The sequence below is a fragment of the Dermochelys coriacea genome, chromosome 2, assembly GCF_009764565.3.
Source record: "Dermochelys coriacea isolate rDerCor1 chromosome 2, rDerCor1.pri.v4, whole genome shotgun sequence".
Classification (NCBI taxonomy): domain Eukaryota; kingdom Metazoa; phylum Chordata; order Testudines; family Dermochelyidae; genus Dermochelys; species Dermochelys coriacea.
The window spans coordinates 103466133-103485009 of record NC_050069.1 but is presented as its reverse complement, the minus strand read 5'-3'; the positions used below and the strand labels follow the sequence as shown (position 1 = coordinate 103485009).

The 18877-nt window shown below is 46.8% G+C and overlaps 1 protein-coding gene across 10 annotated transcripts in view; it reads right to left on the bottom strand.

Moving 5' to 3' along the window:
• Positions 1–16644, bottom strand: part of ZNF236 (zinc finger protein 236) — a 188547-nt gene extending 171903 nt beyond the window's left edge. For 3 of the 10 annotated variants that reach the window (XR_006278953.1, XM_043508220.1, XM_043508221.1), the window contains exon 1: positions 16236–16626. Coding sequence is in view for 6 of the 10 variants with exons in the window: in XM_043508220.1 (XP_043364155.1) it covers positions 16236–16296 (61 nt within the window). In the remaining 4 variants the exon portion in view is untranslated. Of the gene's footprint in view, positions 1–15311; positions 15868–16235 lie in introns of those variants that run through there. The other 7 variants (XM_043508219.1, XM_038390763.2, XM_043508224.1 and 4 more) reach the window with 6 other exon arrangements.
• Positions 16645–18877: the final 2233 nt, after the last annotated feature.

Below are 18877 nucleotides of genomic sequence, written 5' to 3'. Positions count from 1 at the left end.
TGCCAGACAACTCCGACAGAGGGGAAGGAGAACAGGATGTGCAATAGACATGAGCAACATCTCGAAGAACACGGAAAAGGTAACTGTCTTTTCTTCTTCAAGTGATTGCTCATATGTATTCCATAATAGGTGATTCCAAGCTATATCTGTTGGCGGTAGGAAGGATTTCACAAGTTCCCAGGACAGAGGACAGCCCTGCTGAACCCGGCGTCATCCCTGGTTTGGGGGACGATCGCATACTGCGAGGTGAACGTGTGAACCGAAGACCATGTGGCAGCCCCATAAATGTCCTGGATGGGGACCTGGGTCATGAAGGCAGCCAACGAGGCCTGTGCCCAAGTCGAGTGTGCCCGCACAATGGGTTGCGGGGGAACACCCGCCAGCTCATAACAGGAACGGATGCACAAAGTGATCCGATTGGAAAGCCGCTGAGTGAAATCGGCTGGGGCCTCGCGTGCTCAGCAGAGGCGGCAGAACAGTTGCGAGGACTTTCTGAACGGCTTGGTCTGCTTGAGGTAGAAAGCCAGAGCCCGCTGCACATCGAGCAAGTAGAGACAGCGCTCCTCACTGGACGCATGAGGCTTGGGGCAGAGGACCGGTAGAAAAATGTCCTGACCCACTTGGTAGGCAGAGACCACCTTTCGGAGGAATGTGGGGTGTGGGCGAAGCTGGACCTTGCCCTTATGAAAGGCCGTGTACAGCGGCTCGGAGGTCGGGGCCCTGAGCTCCAAGACTCACCTGGCCGATGTGACTGCAACCAGGAAGGCCACCTTCCACGAGAGGTGAGACCAGGAGCACGTGGCCAGCGGTTCAAATGGGGGCTCCGTGAGATGAGCCAACACCAGGTTTAGGTCCCACTGTAGGACCAGGGGTCTAGAATATGGAAAAAGATGGTCCAAACCCTTAAGGAACCGGCCAGTCATAGCATGGGAAAATAAAAAGTGTGCCCTTGCACCGGCGGATGGAAAGCCAATATGGCTGCCAGGTGCACCTTAACTGATGAGGGCGCCAGGCCCTGGGCCCTCAGGTGGAGGAGGTAATCAAGAATAAAATGGATTGGGGCGGCCACAAGGGAGACACCCTGGTCCACCACTCACCTAGAAAACCAGGACCACTTCGCCAAATAAGCGTGGTGAGTGGAGGGCCATCTACTTTTGAGGAGGATGCACCGAATCTGTTCTGAGCTCATCCTTTCCTCTCCACCTAATCAATCAGCAGCCACGCCATGAGTTGAAGAGTCGCTAGGTTGGGATGGAGGAGGCGGTCCTAGTCCTGAGAGAGCAGGTCCGGGCAGAGCGGCAAGGCCACAGCGGACCTACCACCAGGTCCGTGAGGGCAGTCCGTGAGGCCACGCCGGGGCAATCAGGAGGACCCGGCCTTGTCCGTGTTTATCTTCTCCTCTGCCTGGAGATGGGAGGCTTGCTGCCACTCTTTTTAAGAGTTCTTGATGGGCCCTGAAGTCCTCCTGCAGGGCGGAGGGGGCAAGGCTGCAATCACCTCCTCCGGGCGGGGCAAGGAAGACGGTGCAGTGCTCTGGGTATCGGCCGACATCAGAGGGTCCACCACCTGGTCAGACTCCGGGCACGGTGCTGAGAACATACGTCCCACCGACTCCTTTCTCTGGGGTCTGGAGAGGGAGGCTGATGGCGCTTCCGAAGCTCTGGACTCTGAGCGAGCTCCCACCAGGGGCTGCGCTGGAGACCAGGGTGCCTACTGGTACATTGAGTGGGCCACAATGCTCTGTGCACTGCACCTGCTGTGAAACCAGCGGGGCCGGCTGTTCGGGTTGGCTGGCCTGGCCCATCGAAGGACGGCTAAGAATGGAGGCCAGGCTGGCGTAAGATCTGCTGCTGTTTCTGGACAGGGAGGAGTGGCAGTGCTGGGATCTACGTCGGCCACGGGACTGCGATCTCAATGTGGAGGACCAGTGCCAGTGGTAACGCATGCTCCATGAACCGAGATGCCGGCAATTGACACCTGGGGCTGCGATGTCTTGGTGGAGACTTGGATCAGGAGTCCGAGCAGGAACGGTGTCGACAACTGTGCCATGACTGACTGCAGTACCCCCTCCGAGATGAGGACCATTGGTGACATCAGCTGCGGTCCCGTCAATATTCGCTCCTTGAGGATGAGCAGTGCCGAGAGTCTCAGCTGGATGGAACCCAGACAGACAGTCTGGTCGGCGTCAAGGGCGATCTACATGAACTCTTCCCCAAATGGTGATTGGGCAGTGAACGGCATCGGGAACGTTCCCTCGACTGGTACCGGGCTGGAGGCAACTGTGGAGATCCCAGCGGTGCCTTGACTCTGGAGCGTGGCGCCGACATTGGCGGCACTCTGGGCACCGGCATGGACATAACATCCCGGGCCGCCTGGAGCTTCAGGTATGGATGGCATCCAGGCATCCAGAGAGGCCTGTTCCGAAGGGGCTGGGCTACTCCGCTCAATGCGAGTTGGAGGCTTGGGGCCCAGTGAGGATCGAGGACTGCCTGACATGTGCCTAGCCTCTGTCCCAGACTTCCCTCAGTGCTGCTGCAAAGAAGGAGTCTTCCTGGCCCTCTTGGCGTGCCCCATGGACGGGGAGCAGTGCTGACTGGTCAATGGCACTGGAGGGTTGCTGCGTACCAATGCCATGGTGCCAGGTACCAGTTTGGAGCGGCATGCTGGAGTCAGGGTCAGCGCCAACTCCATCAGGATGTCTTGGAGCCTAATGTCCCTTTCTCCTTTGGTCCAAGGCTTAAACGACTAGCAAATCTTGCACCTTTCGCTATTCTTCCAAATAGCGCAAACAGTCTGCGTGCTGGTCACTTCTTGACACAGAATGCCTACAAGAGCTGCACGACTTAAACCCCAGGGTACGGGGCACTGACTAACTAACTAAACAGCTAACTACAGGTACTAACACTGAACAAACGAACAATTCTGGGGATGAACTATAGCAAAGCTGGAACAGAGTAGTTCCAACGCATCTTCACTGGTGGCAAGAAGGAACTGAGGGTTGGGGGAGCGCGCAGCTCCCCTTATACCACGCCAGGCAGGCGCCACTCCAGAGGTCACGGGGGGCGCTCCCCCCCCCTTACGGGTACTGCTGGGGAAAAACTTCCAGGACCGGTGCACGTGGCAAGCACGCACACCTAATGGGGAATACACATGAGTAATGACTCGAAGAAGAACCTACTCCTGTGCTCAGCTATGCTTATAGTTGTAAAGAAAAGACTATTAGGAAAAACTTTCTAACAGCACCTAATGTATTTGAAGGCTGTTATCCAGTCTCCTCTCAATCTTCTTTTCTCAAGACTAAACATGCCCAGGTTTTATTTTTTAACCTTTCCTCACAGATCAGGTTTTTGAAACCTTTATCATTTTTATAGCTTTCCTCTCGACTCTCTCCAATTTGTCCACATCTTTCCTAAAGTGTGGCACCCAGAACTGGACACAGTACTCCAGCTGAGGTCTTAATAGTACCAAATAGAGTGCAACAATGGCCCGCGCCGCTCCAGGCCAATGTGGGCTGCGGCAGGGGCCAAGGGACATGCTGGCCACCCTTCCCGCAGCCCCCATTGGCCTGGAGCGGCAAACTACGGCCAGTGGGAGCCGTGATCGGCCGAACCTGCAGACGCAGCAGGTAAACAAACCGGTCCAGCCCGCCAGGAACTTTCCCTGAAAAAGCGGCAGACCAGCTTTGAGAACCACTGTTCTAAGGAACCTGGTTTGAGTCTTTCCTCCTGTAAGAAAGACTGCTCCCATAAAAAGATTTAAATCTGTGCTTTCTTCTGTAATGGAACCCCATTCTGAACATTTATCAAGCTCTCCAATTCACCTTTTATCGATGAAGGTGGCACACTTTGTGGCAATTACTTCAGCATATAGGAGCATTAATGATTAACTCTCTCTACATGGTTTTTCATATGGAGAGCAACTATGAGACCTCACCCGTTCTTTATTCCAAAAGCATTGTTCAACTTTGTATCAATTTATTAACTCGTCAATTTTCTTTCCAACTCCTCATTTATCTTCAGCTAAAATTATTTCACATTTTATGTTAGGAATCAGGGCCCACAACAGAGCCAGGCTCTGGGTAGCCGAACACTGACAGCTGGTTTATAATAGGCAGCCTGATTGGCTACACTGTCTGATTGGTTAGATAAGCCAGCAGGCTGGCTCTCAAGACCAGCAGTAGCTTCTCAAAGCATTTGTCCACAGCTGCTGTAGCTCCTGTGTGTACTTGTTCCCAGCCTTGCTCTGGTCTTGCACCCAAGCCTTGCCTCACTCCAGGTAACACAGTTCTGATCCTCAGCACCAATATCTTTCTGACAGAGATAGCGGGACACTTACAGACCTTGTAGGCCCAGGTTACTGCCCTACAGGCATAGAATGCAGTCCTCCCGCAAGCTCAAGTCGTGCCACCTTTAGTGCCAACTCCCATGCCCCATGAGCCCAAGCTTCCTCTACCTGACAAGCTCAATGGTAAGCATGACAAAATCTGTGGGTTCCCAAGTCCGCATCATCTCCTATTTCTGCTATGTCCAGTCGTACCCCACTAACCAACCCCAAGTGGGACTATCAGCCTGCTTAATGGGGGGGCCCTGGTTTGGGAGTCTCTGCTCCTGGAAAAATCAAGCCTGTTTTTGGGACAATGTGAGGTCTTCATTCAAGTTATGGTGGTGATCTTTGATGCTGAGAGAGCACAGCCAAAACCACACTTTGGGTGTTGCCACAGGGACACCAGCCAGTTGCTAAATATGTAGTGGAGTTCTGACACTTGGTAGTAGACACTCAGCACTGTCATTTCCTGCTCAACTTAAATCGGTGAAATTAAACCTGAACTAGCACAGGTGGAATCCTTGTCTGGCCTCGATGCCTGACTCAACTTATGCATCAGGACTGACGACTGCCTGACCAAACATCACCCAGAAAAGAGCTGGCGTCCTCTCAGCTCCAGCCAGTCCTGCTAGCTCCAGAGCCCCCATCATCCATTACCCAAGCCCATGCAAGTCGATACCGTCTGGCCCCATCTCTCTGATGAGGAAAAGGACAGATGCCAGGCATCGTGGCTATGCCTACACCACAGGGAACCAGGACTCTGCATCAGACCGCCCTGCCAATGCCCAATCTATGCCCAGATCAGGAAATGCAAAGCTACAGCCCTGCTAGGGGTCCAGGCTGGGCTGACACTTCCTCTCTCCCACTGACCCACACCAACACTTGCCCATCGGCTCCCTGGTGATGCCCAATCAGCACCCAACACTTCTCCCTCTCTGGCTCCAGCACCCTGTGATGCCCAACACCAACCTAGAGGCCCTGGTGGACTTGGATGTCTCAACCAATTTCATGGATCTGGAATTTCCCCAAACACACAATACCCCAACCCAGCACAAGGACTCCCCCAGGTTAGTAGATTCCATAGACAGGTCACTCTTTTCATTGGGACTGGTCACCCACCACATGGCATCCTTAGAGGTCACAATGAAGTCCTTCAGTTTGGGTTAATTCATGGACTGCATTTATCTGTAGTCCTTGGCATCCTCTAGTTTGTTGCCCATGACCTGGGCAACTGCTGGCAGTCAGGCACAGTACACTTTGACTCCCCATCTTGCCAACAATCCTGTTTACCTGACAGCCACCCCAGGAACAGCAACCCTTTTCAGTCTATTCAGTCCTCAAAATAATTCAGAGGTGTGAAGACAGTATCCAAAGGTGATCCTAGAAAACCTCACAACTTCTCCAGTGGCTCCAGGAATTCCTGTTAAACATCAACACTACGCTGACATGTTTAACAAAACAAAAGCCAACATTCTACCACCTTATCGCAGCTATGACTGCCTTATTGACCTCCAGCCAGGAGGAGAGGTTCCCTTCAGGTGCATTGACAATAGAACCTCAGAGTTACGAACACCTCAGGAATGGAGGCTGTTCAGAACTCTGAAATGTTCATCACTCTGAACAAAATGTTATGGTTCTTTCAAAAGTTTACAACTGAACATTGACTTAATTCAGCTTTGAAACATTATTATGCAGAAGAAAAGTGCAGCTTTTAACAATCTTAATTTAAATGAAACAAGCACAGAAGTCCTTACCCTTGTCAAATCTTTTTTGGGGGGGGGTGAAGGGGGGGGTCTCTGCTGCTGCCTGATTGCGTGTTTCCAAATGAGGTGTGTGGTTGACTGGTCAGTTCGTAACTCGGAGATCCTACTGTACTCCTTCTCTGAACCCAAACTACAGGCACTCTGGAACTATCTTGAGGAAAACCTGAAGAAAGAGTTCATTTGCGCCTCCATGTCCCCATCAGAGGTCCCACTGATCTTTGTGGCGAATACAGATGGCTCCCTTTGGCCTGGTGTGGACTATCAAGCTACAATCCAAAACCAGTACCCGTTACCCATTGTGATGCTATATAATTGAAGATGACTATTTACATCAGTGTTTCTCAAAACTTTTGTATTGATGACCCCTTTCACACAGCAAACCTATGAGTGAGACCCCCCCCTTATAAATTAAACACACTTTTTTTTGTATTTAATACTATTACAAATGCTGGAGACAAAGCAGGGTTTGGGGGTGGAGGCTGACAGCTCACGACCCCCCAAGTAATAACCTTGTGACCCCGAGGGGCCACAACCTCCAGTTTGAGAACCCCTGATTTATATCATTGATATTACCACTGTAATACAACTGAAACAAGTCTTGTACAAAGTATAACATGTAAGGTGTCAATGGAAAAGTTGTAATATGTCAAGTGTGATTATCCTGTTTAAATCCATGTATCATCACTGTATCTGAAGTTATGAATATCGACTATATATTTTGTATCTGTTCTTGGGGTGACATGCACAGGGTAGTTTATATCCAATCTTGCCAGCCCATTGTGAATAGACTATTCAACACTCCCGGTGGAATTCCGTGCCAAAAAATTAAAAATTCTGCATATAATATTTTAAAATTCTGCAAAATTCTGCGTATTTTGTCAAAAATAACACAATATAATCATGCCAGTTTCAATTATTTGGTCATTTATTTCAAAATACCAGTTAGTAAGTATGTCTATAAAAATACAGATCCCTCCCCCAAAAAAAAGAAAAAGAAAAGAAAGATTCAGGAAATGTTTTTTGACAAATAAATTCCTTAATAGGCAAATGAACACAAAACTTTGAGTAATTAACAAACTACAATACAGAAACATATTTCCCACACCCCTCAGAAGTAGAGCAAAGGCTTGGGATGGGAGAAGTATGAAATGGAGGAATGGGGGGGTTGGGGGAGACTGTTAGGGAGACTCCTCCATGCAGACCCTGACTAACTCCTAGCCTCTTCCATTCAGTGGTGTGTGTCCCTCTACCACCCCTCCAAGTGTGTGGCCCTGCAACCCATCCCACCCCCTCCATTCAGCCCCTGGCTCAATGCTGCCACCACACTGGCTCCTGAGCCTCCACCCCAATCTGTCCTCCCCAGTAGCCCTTCTGAACCCCAATCTGTGAACCCCCAGCAGCTCCATGTTCCCCGCTCTGTCTGCCCCCTCCTTCGCCCCGCACATATCCCGTACCTCCTAACCTGGCTCTGCAGGCAGGATGTTGTGATGCACACAGCCAGCTGCTGACTGTTATTGCCGGTCACCCGCTGCTGGCTGTTCTGGTGCCACAGCGGCCTCTGGTGGGCAAAAGGCAGAACAGTAGCACTTCCTGGGCAAAATGTATTTTCTGCGCAGAAAAAAATTCTGTGCTGGACATGAGTTCTGTGCATGCATAGTAGTGCAGAATTCCCCTAGGAGCAATTCAAGCTTGATGGGATATTAAGAAGAATCAACTTTCCAGACAGCTCTTCCTAAGTACACCTAAGATTGCAAGCAAAACATGTAAGGGCATGAGATATGGACAAGTGACCTTGGAGTTCATCAGTAACTTTCCATACACAGGGGCTGTGGGCTTTGTTTGAGACAGTAAATTTCCATTGTAGAGGATATAAAAGACAACTGAGACATCTCCATTTTCTCTCATTCCTGCTCCAATTCTCTGGACTGTGGATTTACAACTAAAAGGAGTATTTTGAACAATGGACTAAGAACCTTCCAATCTTTTGGAAGTTACCAGACTTTTGAAAGTCACCAAACTATTCCATCACTGCTACAAACTTGACCTAAGTACTTTGCAATTATGATCTTTTAACCACATTTTCTTTTATTAATAAATTCTTAGTTTACTAAGGATTGGGTGACAATGTGATATTTGGGTGAGATGAAATATATATTGACATGGGGCTAAGTGTCTGATCCTTTAGGATTAGTAGAAACTAATGTCTGGGGAACTGGGTTTTCAGTAACCTCTCACTGTCTGGATGGGAAGAAATGGCTGGAACGCCTAAAGGGGACTGTGTTTGGCTTCTTGTTAACGAATATTATGCTACATAAGCTCTTTTGCTACTGGTATAGTGAATCTAATTATAGATTAAAACACTAATATTGGGGGTTGTCTGCCCTGTTTCTCACAGTCTGCCTTGAGTGTGGCATTCTCAGTGTGATCCATTCTAGACATCTGGTCACAACTACTTGTTACTGAGCTGTTTCAAAAACTCCACTCTGCCAAGATCTTCACAAAACTAGACCTCTGTGGAGCTTACAACCAGGTCAAGATCCAGGAAGTAGAAAAATGGAAGACCACTTCAAGTATTTGGTCATGCCATCTGGGTTGTGTAATGCCCCAGTGACCTTCCAGCAATTCACAAATGACATATTTAGGGATATGCTGGACCAATTTGTCATCATTTACCTGGACATCCTCATTTTCTCCAAAAGTCAGGACCTCCACAATCATTGTGTGTGCACTGTCTTGGAGAGTCCACCAAAACTAACTCTTCATGATGCTCGAGAAATGGAAGTTCGATAAGAACAGTGAAATTCTTGGGATTTATTGATTCGCTCAAGGGACACACCATGCACCCAGGTCTAGGCCACACCCATGGAATACGCAGGGTACAGCAATCCCTAAGATTGGCAAATTTCTACAGGTGATTTATTAAAGGTTTCTCTGGCCTGGTTGCAACCATAACAGTGTTCCTGTAAAAGGGAGTCTGGTTTGCTTGATCCACAGAGGCTCAGTTGCCCTTTGAACGACTGAAGAAAGCGTTTACCTCAGCCCCCATCCTAATTCACCCAATCCCACTAACGGTTGATTTGCCACGTTATCTTAAGTGTTATCTTAACATGCGATATCCCCCCCCATCCTTTTTATCCTCAAAAACTAACCCAGCAGGAAAATAAACAATATCTGGAACAAAGAGCTACATGTGATCAAGGCAGCTTTCAAGGAGTGGTGCTATCTCCTATAAGAAGTCCAATTCTCGATCCAAGTCCATTTTGGACAATTCAAGATTTGGAATCTAATCTCCAGGAGCTTCTGGTGACCAGGCCTATGAGTTTAAATCAAGGATCATATAAAGGTCTTCTGACCTCTACGCCCATACCAATATCGCACCATCTAAACCCTTAGGTCTCCTCCAGTCCTTTGGAATCTCACCCATCTTCCACAACTTTTCAAAGAATCGTTAATGGCTTAGATATCTCCTCAGTCAGCTGCTTGACTATTCTAATTTAAGTAATTCTTAACTTGTTCTTTCCCTATTTTAGCCTCTGAGCCGACCTCATTTTCACTGGCATTCATTAAGGTAGATGTCCAACTGCTACTAAACGTTTTGGTGAAAACAAACAAAAAAAGTCATTTAGCACTTCTGCCATTTCCACATTTTCTGTTATTGTTTTCCCCTTCTCCTTGAGTAACAGACCTACCTTGTCCTTGCTTCCAATGTATTGTAGAATGTTTTCTTGTTACCCTTTAAGTCTCTAGCTAATTTAATCTCGTTTTGTGCCTTGGCCTTTCTAATTTTGAGCCTGCATACTTGTGTTATTTGTTTATACTCATCCTTTGTAATCTGACCTAGATTCTACTTTTTATAGGATTCTTTTTTGAGTTTCAGATCATTGAAGATCTCCCACTTAAGCAACGGTGGTCTGTTGCAATACCTCTTATCTTTCCTATGCAGTGGGATAGTTTGCTCTTGTGCCCTTGATAATGTCTTCAGCTCATATGTTTACAAAACATTACTAGTTAGCGAATGCAACTAGATCAAATGTCTGTTTTGGAATAACTCCTGGATCCCAACTCTATTTAAGGTAATTATGAGTGGGATCCACATGTGCAGTATTCAAAGAAGAAAGAGCTGTTACTTACTTTATAGTAAGTGTGGCTCTTTGAACACATGGATCCTACAACTCTCCCTCCTTCCCTACAGCTTGGAGTCTTGTATATCTTGGATTGTGGGTAGTGAAGGAACTGAGTGACAGTTAGGGTTGCTCTGCTCTTGAAGTCCTAGGGAGGGGAAGCTCAAGGAGGTGTGGAGCACAATCTTGACCCCCTAATGGACACTCAGTGAAAATGTGGCACCTCAGCACAGTAGCTTGTAACATCACTGGGCTCTACATTTTGGAGAGCCACAGATCCTATAAGGGAAGTAACTGCTCTTTTCAATAACTACTGTATAATTACAGGTTTCAGAGTAGCAGCCGTGTTAGTCTGTATTCGCAAAAAGAAAAGGAGTACTTGTGGCACCTTAGAAACTAACAAATTTGAGCATAAGCTTTCGTGAGCTACGGCTCACTTCTTCGGATGCATCTGATGAAGTGAGCTGTAGCTCACGGAAGCTTATGCTCAAATAAATTTGTTAGTCTCTAAGGTGCCATAAGTACTCCTTTTCTTTTTACTGTATAATTAAGCTTCTATTTAAAAAAATTGTTCTAGCCTAAATCTCTGTGAATATAATCTTTTAAATGTATATTCAATGTAAACTGATAAAAAAATGCTTTCCCAATATGCAGACAGCTTCAATACCTCCTCTTCTGATTATAGCATATACTCAGCAGCAAAGAGAAACAAACAAGACTCTTGTCAGTTTCTCTTCTGCTATTCAGAGATTACAGGCAACAATGAATCATGCTGCAGTTGTTTATGGAAAGCTAAGAATAGCAGAAAGGAGGGGGAACCTATTTATAGAGGAGGAAAACCCCAAAAGAAAAAACAAAAAATGAGGCTGGGGATCAGAGTAAGCAGTAGAGACGGTATCTTCTCTCGCCTATATGTGAACCAAACAGGAGCCTCAAGGCAATGGTAAAGTATGGACATGCACCTCCTATTCCATATGAATGGTGTAGGCAGAATTCATTATTTTATTCTTTTAGAATGTTGACAGATATCGATTTTTATCTTTAACTTTGATATTTTAGCAATTTCAATTTTCAGTTTCACAGCAAGGCTGCAGGGGACTGCCTGGGACCACAACAAGGACTATAAGCCCCAAGCCACAGGAGAAGCCATGCTGCTGCTGAACAGGGATGGCTCCTGCACTCCCAGCCAGTAAACGTGTCAGGAAAGCTGCAATGGCGTGGCTGCGGAGAGCTCCCTAGGTTTTTTAATAAAATCTTTATTAAAAAAAAATCTGCTTTACATTACTGAAATTCTGTTTATGAGAAAGATTTAGTATTTTCCTGCAAATTACCACAATGTGTTTTGTTTTGTTTTTGCCCACCTGATCCCACCCAAAGCAAAGTACATTTTACCTGCTCCTGCTATTATGGCAGCAGGTCCTGTGGGACCCTTGAGATCCCAGCCCCACTATACAGCTCTAAAAGCAGGCATCTTTTCCCAGGTCCTACTCTTGGATTAGAGCAAGTCAAGCCCCTACCTTGCTCTCCCCAAAGATGACACAGCCTAACAGGGAAGTAGGTCAGGGAAAAGCCCAACCTATCCCTACCACTAACGAGAACTTGCGCAAGGATGTGTACTAATCAGGGGAAATCATACCCTTAGCCTGTAACGAACACACAGTCCCAATTTCAGGAAAACTAAAGCTATCTGCTGTTCGTGATGTTTATTAACAATCAATGAAGGAGACACATCAAAAGCACAGTTGTTCTATATTATAACATACACTGTTCAGTTTCTTCTGTACAAATCAGCCTCAACATCAACATATGGATTAGTTACTTGCAGAGCTGGGCCAAGAACAGCAATTCTGTTCTGTACAGCATTGAGGTTAAAAAAAAATTCCAATTTGGAAATAAAACAAAGATTTTTTTAAAAAAGCTCTATGAAACAAAAGCCCCCCCCCTTTTTTTTTAAAAAAATAAAGTCAGAAGATTTTGTTTTGATATTTTCTAAACAAAATTCTACCTGGTAGCCTGAAAGACACAGTAGAAACTGAAAGTTCAAGAGCTTGGAAACTGGTGCCCCCACAAACCCCTTCAGCCTGAGGCTAACAAGAAACTGGGAGCCTGTAAGCCCTAGGGATGCCAGCTCGGACCAGGCTTCCAGGCTCTCAGTTCTGACCACCTTATAGGCCTCTAAGGAGCCAAAGAGCTGAGACTCCCATAGCTCCCTGATCCCCTGAAGCCTTGGACTCTAGGGGTATAACGATATAGCAATTAAAAATCCGTGGCTGGCCTGTGCCAGCTGACTCGGGATAAGGGCTTGTTTAATTACAATGTAGATGTTTGGGCTCAGGCCTGGACCAGCCACAGATGTCAGACATACCCTAGAAGCCCCGAGGTCCCTGGAATATCTGCTGGCAGGTTGCCCTAGAGCTGCAGACTCCGAAAGCTCAGGCTTCTTAGGAGCCATGCAGGCGAGATGGCTGCAAACCTCCATGCATTCTTTCAAAGCTTCACTGAAATCAAACCTGGTTTCTGTCCGAGTCCCATCAAAATCAAACCAATTTCAACTAACCAACAAATTCCACTGAAAGAATATTGTCACAATTTTTCTAACAAGCTCTAGTTAATTGCCTTTTCTCTGCATAAATCTGCCAATTATCCATACTTCATTCACGATTATACAGTAGATGCCACTTATTAGCAACTTCTTGGTTCCAAGCAAGAAGTTGCTATTATCTTAAAGCTGCCAACAAACAAAAGGCCCATGCCTGAAACAACAGCCAAGGCGGAAAGCCCCACAGCCAGGGACCTGCCACCCACACAGAAGGTAACTGGGAACTCCTTCTGAAGTCTCAGTGCTGAAGGCTGGTAAGGGAGGCTGCGGTCAGGACAGCAGCAGAGAAGGTAGAACTGAGTGTCTGCAGAATTGCACAGTACCTCTCCCTGCACTCTCCGAGCTGCACCCTACCCTGACACTAGGAGCTCGGGTTTGGCACAGCCCAGTGCTTCCTTCCCTGCCTGTAGCCCTACAAACCTGTAGCCAAGGTTTTCCGCAGGAAGTGGGGACGCTAGGTCAGCAGTGCAGGCTGAGGGATGTGCTGGCAGCCGTTCCAAGCCGATGGGACAGCGAACCACAACCAGTGGGAGCCGTGATCAGCCGAACCTGCGAACACAGCAGGTAAACAAACTGGCCCGGCCCGCCAGGAGGCTTACCCTGGCAGGCCACGTCCCAAAGGTTGCCGATCCTTGCGCTAGGTTATCAAAAAAGTTGTCAATAAGCAGCATGACAGTTGCTAATATATGAATCCAATTAACATTAAAGTCTATGGGATAGGTTCTTGACAAAAAATTGCTAATAACTAAAAATTATCAAGTTGGCTAATAACCAGCATCCATTGTATTACATGGCTTAATTTACACTTTGAAACTTAGCATTTTTAGTTACAATTTGTTCTTGAGAAATATTGGTATATACCTTTTTAAAAAATAACCTATACAACAACTGGTAGTTAACCGTCCTCAGCACATCACGTTATACCTAAATAATGTACGGGTCTGAGTTCAAAGTACGATTTAAATATTAGAGGGGTAGCCGTGATAGTCTGGATCTGTGAAAGCAGCAAAGAGTCTTATAAGGTGCCACAGGACACTTTGCCGCTTTTATGAATTAAATGTTATTGGAGATACTTTTATCATATTAAGGCTGAAGGTCAGAAATTTCATACAGTTTGAATGTCTTTGTTTTGGTCAGCTTGCATTATAAGCTTGACAAACATTTTTACCCATTTATGTTACCATTATTCAAAAGCCTTGTGTATACATTTTAAGTGTATAAAGTACATGCACTGAAACTCATACAAATCCATATAAAAGCTATTACTAAAGATGCACAGAAAACATACAGATAATTGCTTTGTTTTCAAAACACCAAAAGCAACTATTACAAAACTGACTGCTGATCTGTAGTAAAATCAAAATTGAGTGTCTTTTTTTATTTTTGCATTACTTAGTTTAAAACAGCAGAAATGATTGCTTTAAAAAAAAAAAGTCTTAGTGCTTTCAGGCTGAAACTTGTTGTGGCACACTTGCACTGTCTGATTTTTCTACACAGAGCATAACATTCTTCGTTAGTACATATCTCCTGTTTCACAGCACATCATCACTGTTTTTCTCTGCAAGCATAAGTCCCAATCCTGCAAGGAGCACCACATAGATACCACCCTGCAGAAACGGAACTTGGAACCTAAATGCATGTTTGCAGATTTGATTTTTCCATACAAGTAGTTCCATTTAACTAAGTGTGATTGCTCATGCAAAGTTACATGTGTAAGCATTTGCAGGACCAGATCCATAGTTCTGATAAATTATTCCAATTAACTAACTCCAGAGAGTTATGCTATATGGATGACATAGGGCATGCTATATGAATGACACTTCTTAGAGCATTTCCATGCCCAAAAAAACCTAAATCATCACCAATTCTCATATTAGTTCAGTAATCATTCAGCTGCTATAGAAATATTTTCTACTCAACTTTCAACATCATAATATGCATCTGTGGACTATGGGTGGAAAGAACATAGGATACATGCTTACTCTCCATTACCAAATATTGCAATTTATTTTATTTTTAAGCCTGCATAATGAACAATATAAAAACATAATATTTCAACTAAGATAAGAGTTTAATTTAGGAGAGCCGGGGTGAGATTCAAGTATTGTGGAAGGCCCTGGTGCAGGAGTCCTCACATGTACAGTTTAAGTCTTTGCAGGATAAGGACCCAAGACACTACTGCAGAATTTTCTCAGTTCAACTTTTAAAAAAATCAATATTAAATAATATTTTCAAAAGTTGAGTGCGATTTTTAAATATCTAACAAAACAAAAAAAATCTTTCATTATAGAGTTAAGAACTTTTAAGGGAGTTTAAAAAATTAATTCAAGATTAGGGAGTATCTATCCCACAAAATAATAAACATTTAGCCCACCTCCTGAGAGAAAATTTAAAAAAAAAAAATCAGTTGCTGGATAAGAGGAAGAGTGCTGTTGAATGTCTGTACATCAAAGGATGAACTAACTCCCTACTTTATGGGAGGGACTCTTCTATTCTGTTACTTACAGGTTCCTGCAATTTAATCCATCACTTTGAAAGCGAGCTGAAGATAATCAGAGGCACAGACCTACCTGAGCATCTGTGCTAGTTTTTGGGGCTGTTATGATCATGCTTTCCCTCTCTGGTTTCTGTGAGGAAGATCCAGATAAAAAGGGAAAATTGACTATAAAAAGTGCTATCAAATGCACAAAGACAACTACCTGGAAAAAAAAAAATCTGTTCAATGATAAATAATTATAAAGGGCCAAAGGAAAAGGCAGAACCGGGTGACCTCTATGTTGATGGTTTCCTTATGCTCAACACACCTGGAGGGACTGTTTTAAAACTCTCTTAAAAGTTATTTCTTGCGAGGAGAGCCCCGAGTTCTAAGCCCGCACGGCACGGCTGCCTCTGCCGATAGCTAGGTCGCATAGTTCAAGCCTGGATTTGTTCAGTGTGGGGGGAAGAGAGCAACAGGCGACCCCTCATCGCCAAACTGTCCCCGGTCCGGCTCCGGCTCCTGCTCCGCTCGCCGCCCAGCCGGTGTTGCAGGGCCCGGGCACCCGCCGGGGAGGCTACACGCCTCGGCTCGCTTTCTTATTCTGGCCTGGAGGCGCACCCCCCCCCCCCGCCCAGCAGCTCCCCCCATGCGACGCGAATACAAAGGGGCCCCGGGAAGTCCCCGCTCCCAGGCGCGCTGGCCCCCGGCTGGATGCGGCGGCGCCGCGGCTACTGAACGAAGCAGGAACAGCGCAGGGCCGGCGGCCCCGGCTCAGCCCGCTCAGTATCATTCCGCAGGGCCTAGCTCCCCCTCCCCCACACAATAGACCCGGCCGCCCTCCCCATATCCGGGGACTATATGCGGGACACGGCGGAGGCTTTTCGCTGCCCCTATGGGCCCAGTCTCGAACCCCACGGCGCGCATCGAGCCTGTCCGGCCGCCCTAGTTACCTGACTCGGCGCCGGCCTTGTTGTCCTCCCTGCTGGGTTTGGAAGGCCGCCCCCTCGGCATGGCTGCCCCCTCCCCCCCACACGCGCGTGCGCGCGCACTCACCCCCCACCACACTGCAACGGCGGTGGCGGAGGAAGAGGCGGTTGAAGGGTGGGGCCGGCGAAGAAAGAACGTACCGGCCCTATACCCAGAGACTGAGGAACCGCACGGAGAGGCGCCGGACAAGTGAAACGCGCACGCGCGTGAACCGCGAGCGTGGGGAGGCAGGGAAATGCGCGCGGCAAAGGCGCTTGCGCTTTACCCGCGCGAACGCAAAAGGCCTCAGGTCGCGAGGGCAAGAAAAGTGATTCTAGTGAGAGGCGGCGGCGCATGCGCCCTACCCATGATAATGGCAGGGGGTTATGCGCGTGCACTCGCGAGCGGAGGGAGGGTGAGGTGCCGGGTGAGGGATGGCTTTGCCTCTGTGACATCCGGGGACTGTGGAATTCTGAGAGCGGAGCGGAGTTCTAATCGCGCGGCGGGGAAGGGACGGAGGCCCTGCGGCCGCCTGCCCGCAGAATGGGAGTGGAGCCGGGGAGTGGCATTCACACACGTTACCCTTCCTTCGCTGCCCTTGCAGGCAGGCCCTGGAAATCATGACACTAGGGTAGCCAGTGTGGTCGGACCTGTTGCTGGAGTTTCCTCACAGGACGGAATCTTTAATTCCTGGAGACTCCAGGACAAAAATCCTTGGGGTTGGCAACCCTAAGATCAGGACACAAGTATTGCCACACGGCAGCCTGAGTCAGGCCCTCGTCCCCTCCCCATCACAAGTGGCTTAAAAACACCATGATTTTATCCAGCAGTGTTGGGTGCTGGACTCTTTTTCTTTGCCATCTGGGGTCTGAGAGCCTTTAAGGGGCGCACATGCTCCAGCTTTTCTCCACACCTCTGACAATTAGTAATTTCATATATTTTTTAAAAAATGAACACAGTCTCACCCTAGTCCCTTGTCTGAAGGAGTTGGGGTTTTAAGAAAAATCATACAGTGTGAAACTCACCCAGAAATCAAGTGGGCTGGCATCCCTGCCGTGTTTGGCTATTGTCTTCTGATCTTCAAATTCAGTGAGAAGTTGCCCCTGGCACACACATGCAGCTCCAGTGCACTTTGAACATCTGAGGGGAGAGGGGTATAAAATGTACTCACAAACACTGGCGTCTGCCTGTGCCTCAGCGATGAGAAGGACATGCTCCCTTTTCTGCCTCTAAAATCCTCACCACGTAGGGTTGCCAGTGTTGGTTGGACATATTCTTGGAGGTTTCATCACATCACAATCTTTAATTAAAAGATTAATCTTTAATTCCTGGGACTCCTGGACAATCCTGGAGGGTTGGCAACACTACTCCCATGCCAGTTCTATTCTGAAAACATTTTCCTAGTACCTCCCTGTCTCACAATGCTGCCCTGAATCATACACCCCTGCCCACATATGGAATCCAGCAAGCATGGGGAGCTTTCATAACCCTTGAGATCAGACAGGACCATTAGATCATATTGTCTGATCTTCTGTCTAATCCAAGCCACAGAATTTCATCCAGTTACCCCAGCATTGAGCTTAGCATTTGACTAAAGTATACTTTCCAGAAAGGTCTTGCTGGTGACCCCCCATGTCTCGTGGTAGTGGGTTTCAATCATTAATCACCCTCACTATTAAAAATGTCTCCCTTATTTCTCATTTGAATTTGTTCATCTTCTAACCTTTGGTTCTTGTTATGCCTTTCTCCATTAGATTAAAGAACCCTTTAGTACCCAAACTAGTCAAGTTGCTTCTCAGTCTTCTTTTTGATAAACAGCTTGACTTCCTTAAGACTTACTGTATGGCATTTTCTCTAGCCTTCAAATAATCTCAGGCTCTTTTCTGCACCCTCTCCAATTTTTAACATCCTTTTTAAACTGTGAACACCAGAAGTGTTCACCCGCATCAGTCGCACCATTTCCATATACAGTGGTAAATCCACCTCCTTACTAATCTTCATACATCCAAGCACTTCATTAGCCCTTTTTACCATTCCATCGCACGAGGAGCTCACATTTAGAGCCCTGCATGGATACAAAATTTGTGTCTGCGTCCAATACGCAAATATGGTCCACAGATGCAGATATAAAGCAGATATCCACAGATTTGCAGTGCTCTAGTCATGTTCAGTTGCTATCTACTGCATCCCCTACATCTTTTTCAGATTTCAGAGTAGCAGCCGTGTTAGTCTGTATTCGCAAAAAGAAAAGGAGTACTGGTGGCACCTTAGAGGCTAACAAATTTATTAGAGCATAAGCTTTCGTGAGCTACAGCTCACTTCATCGGATGTATTTGGTGAGCTGTAGCTCACGAAAGCTTATGCTCTAATAAATTTGTTAGTCTCTAAGGTGCCACAAGTACTCCTTATCTTTTTCAGAGTCGCTGCTTTCCAGGATAGTCACCCATTCTGTAGCGATGGTCTGCATTCGGCTGTATTAAAACTCAAATTATTTGAATGTATGCAGTTTATCGAGCAACCCAGCTTGCTCTGTATGACTGCTCTGTCCTCATGATTATTTACCATTTCACCAATCTTTGTGTCAGATACCAATTTTAACAGCAGTGATTTTATATTTATCCATATC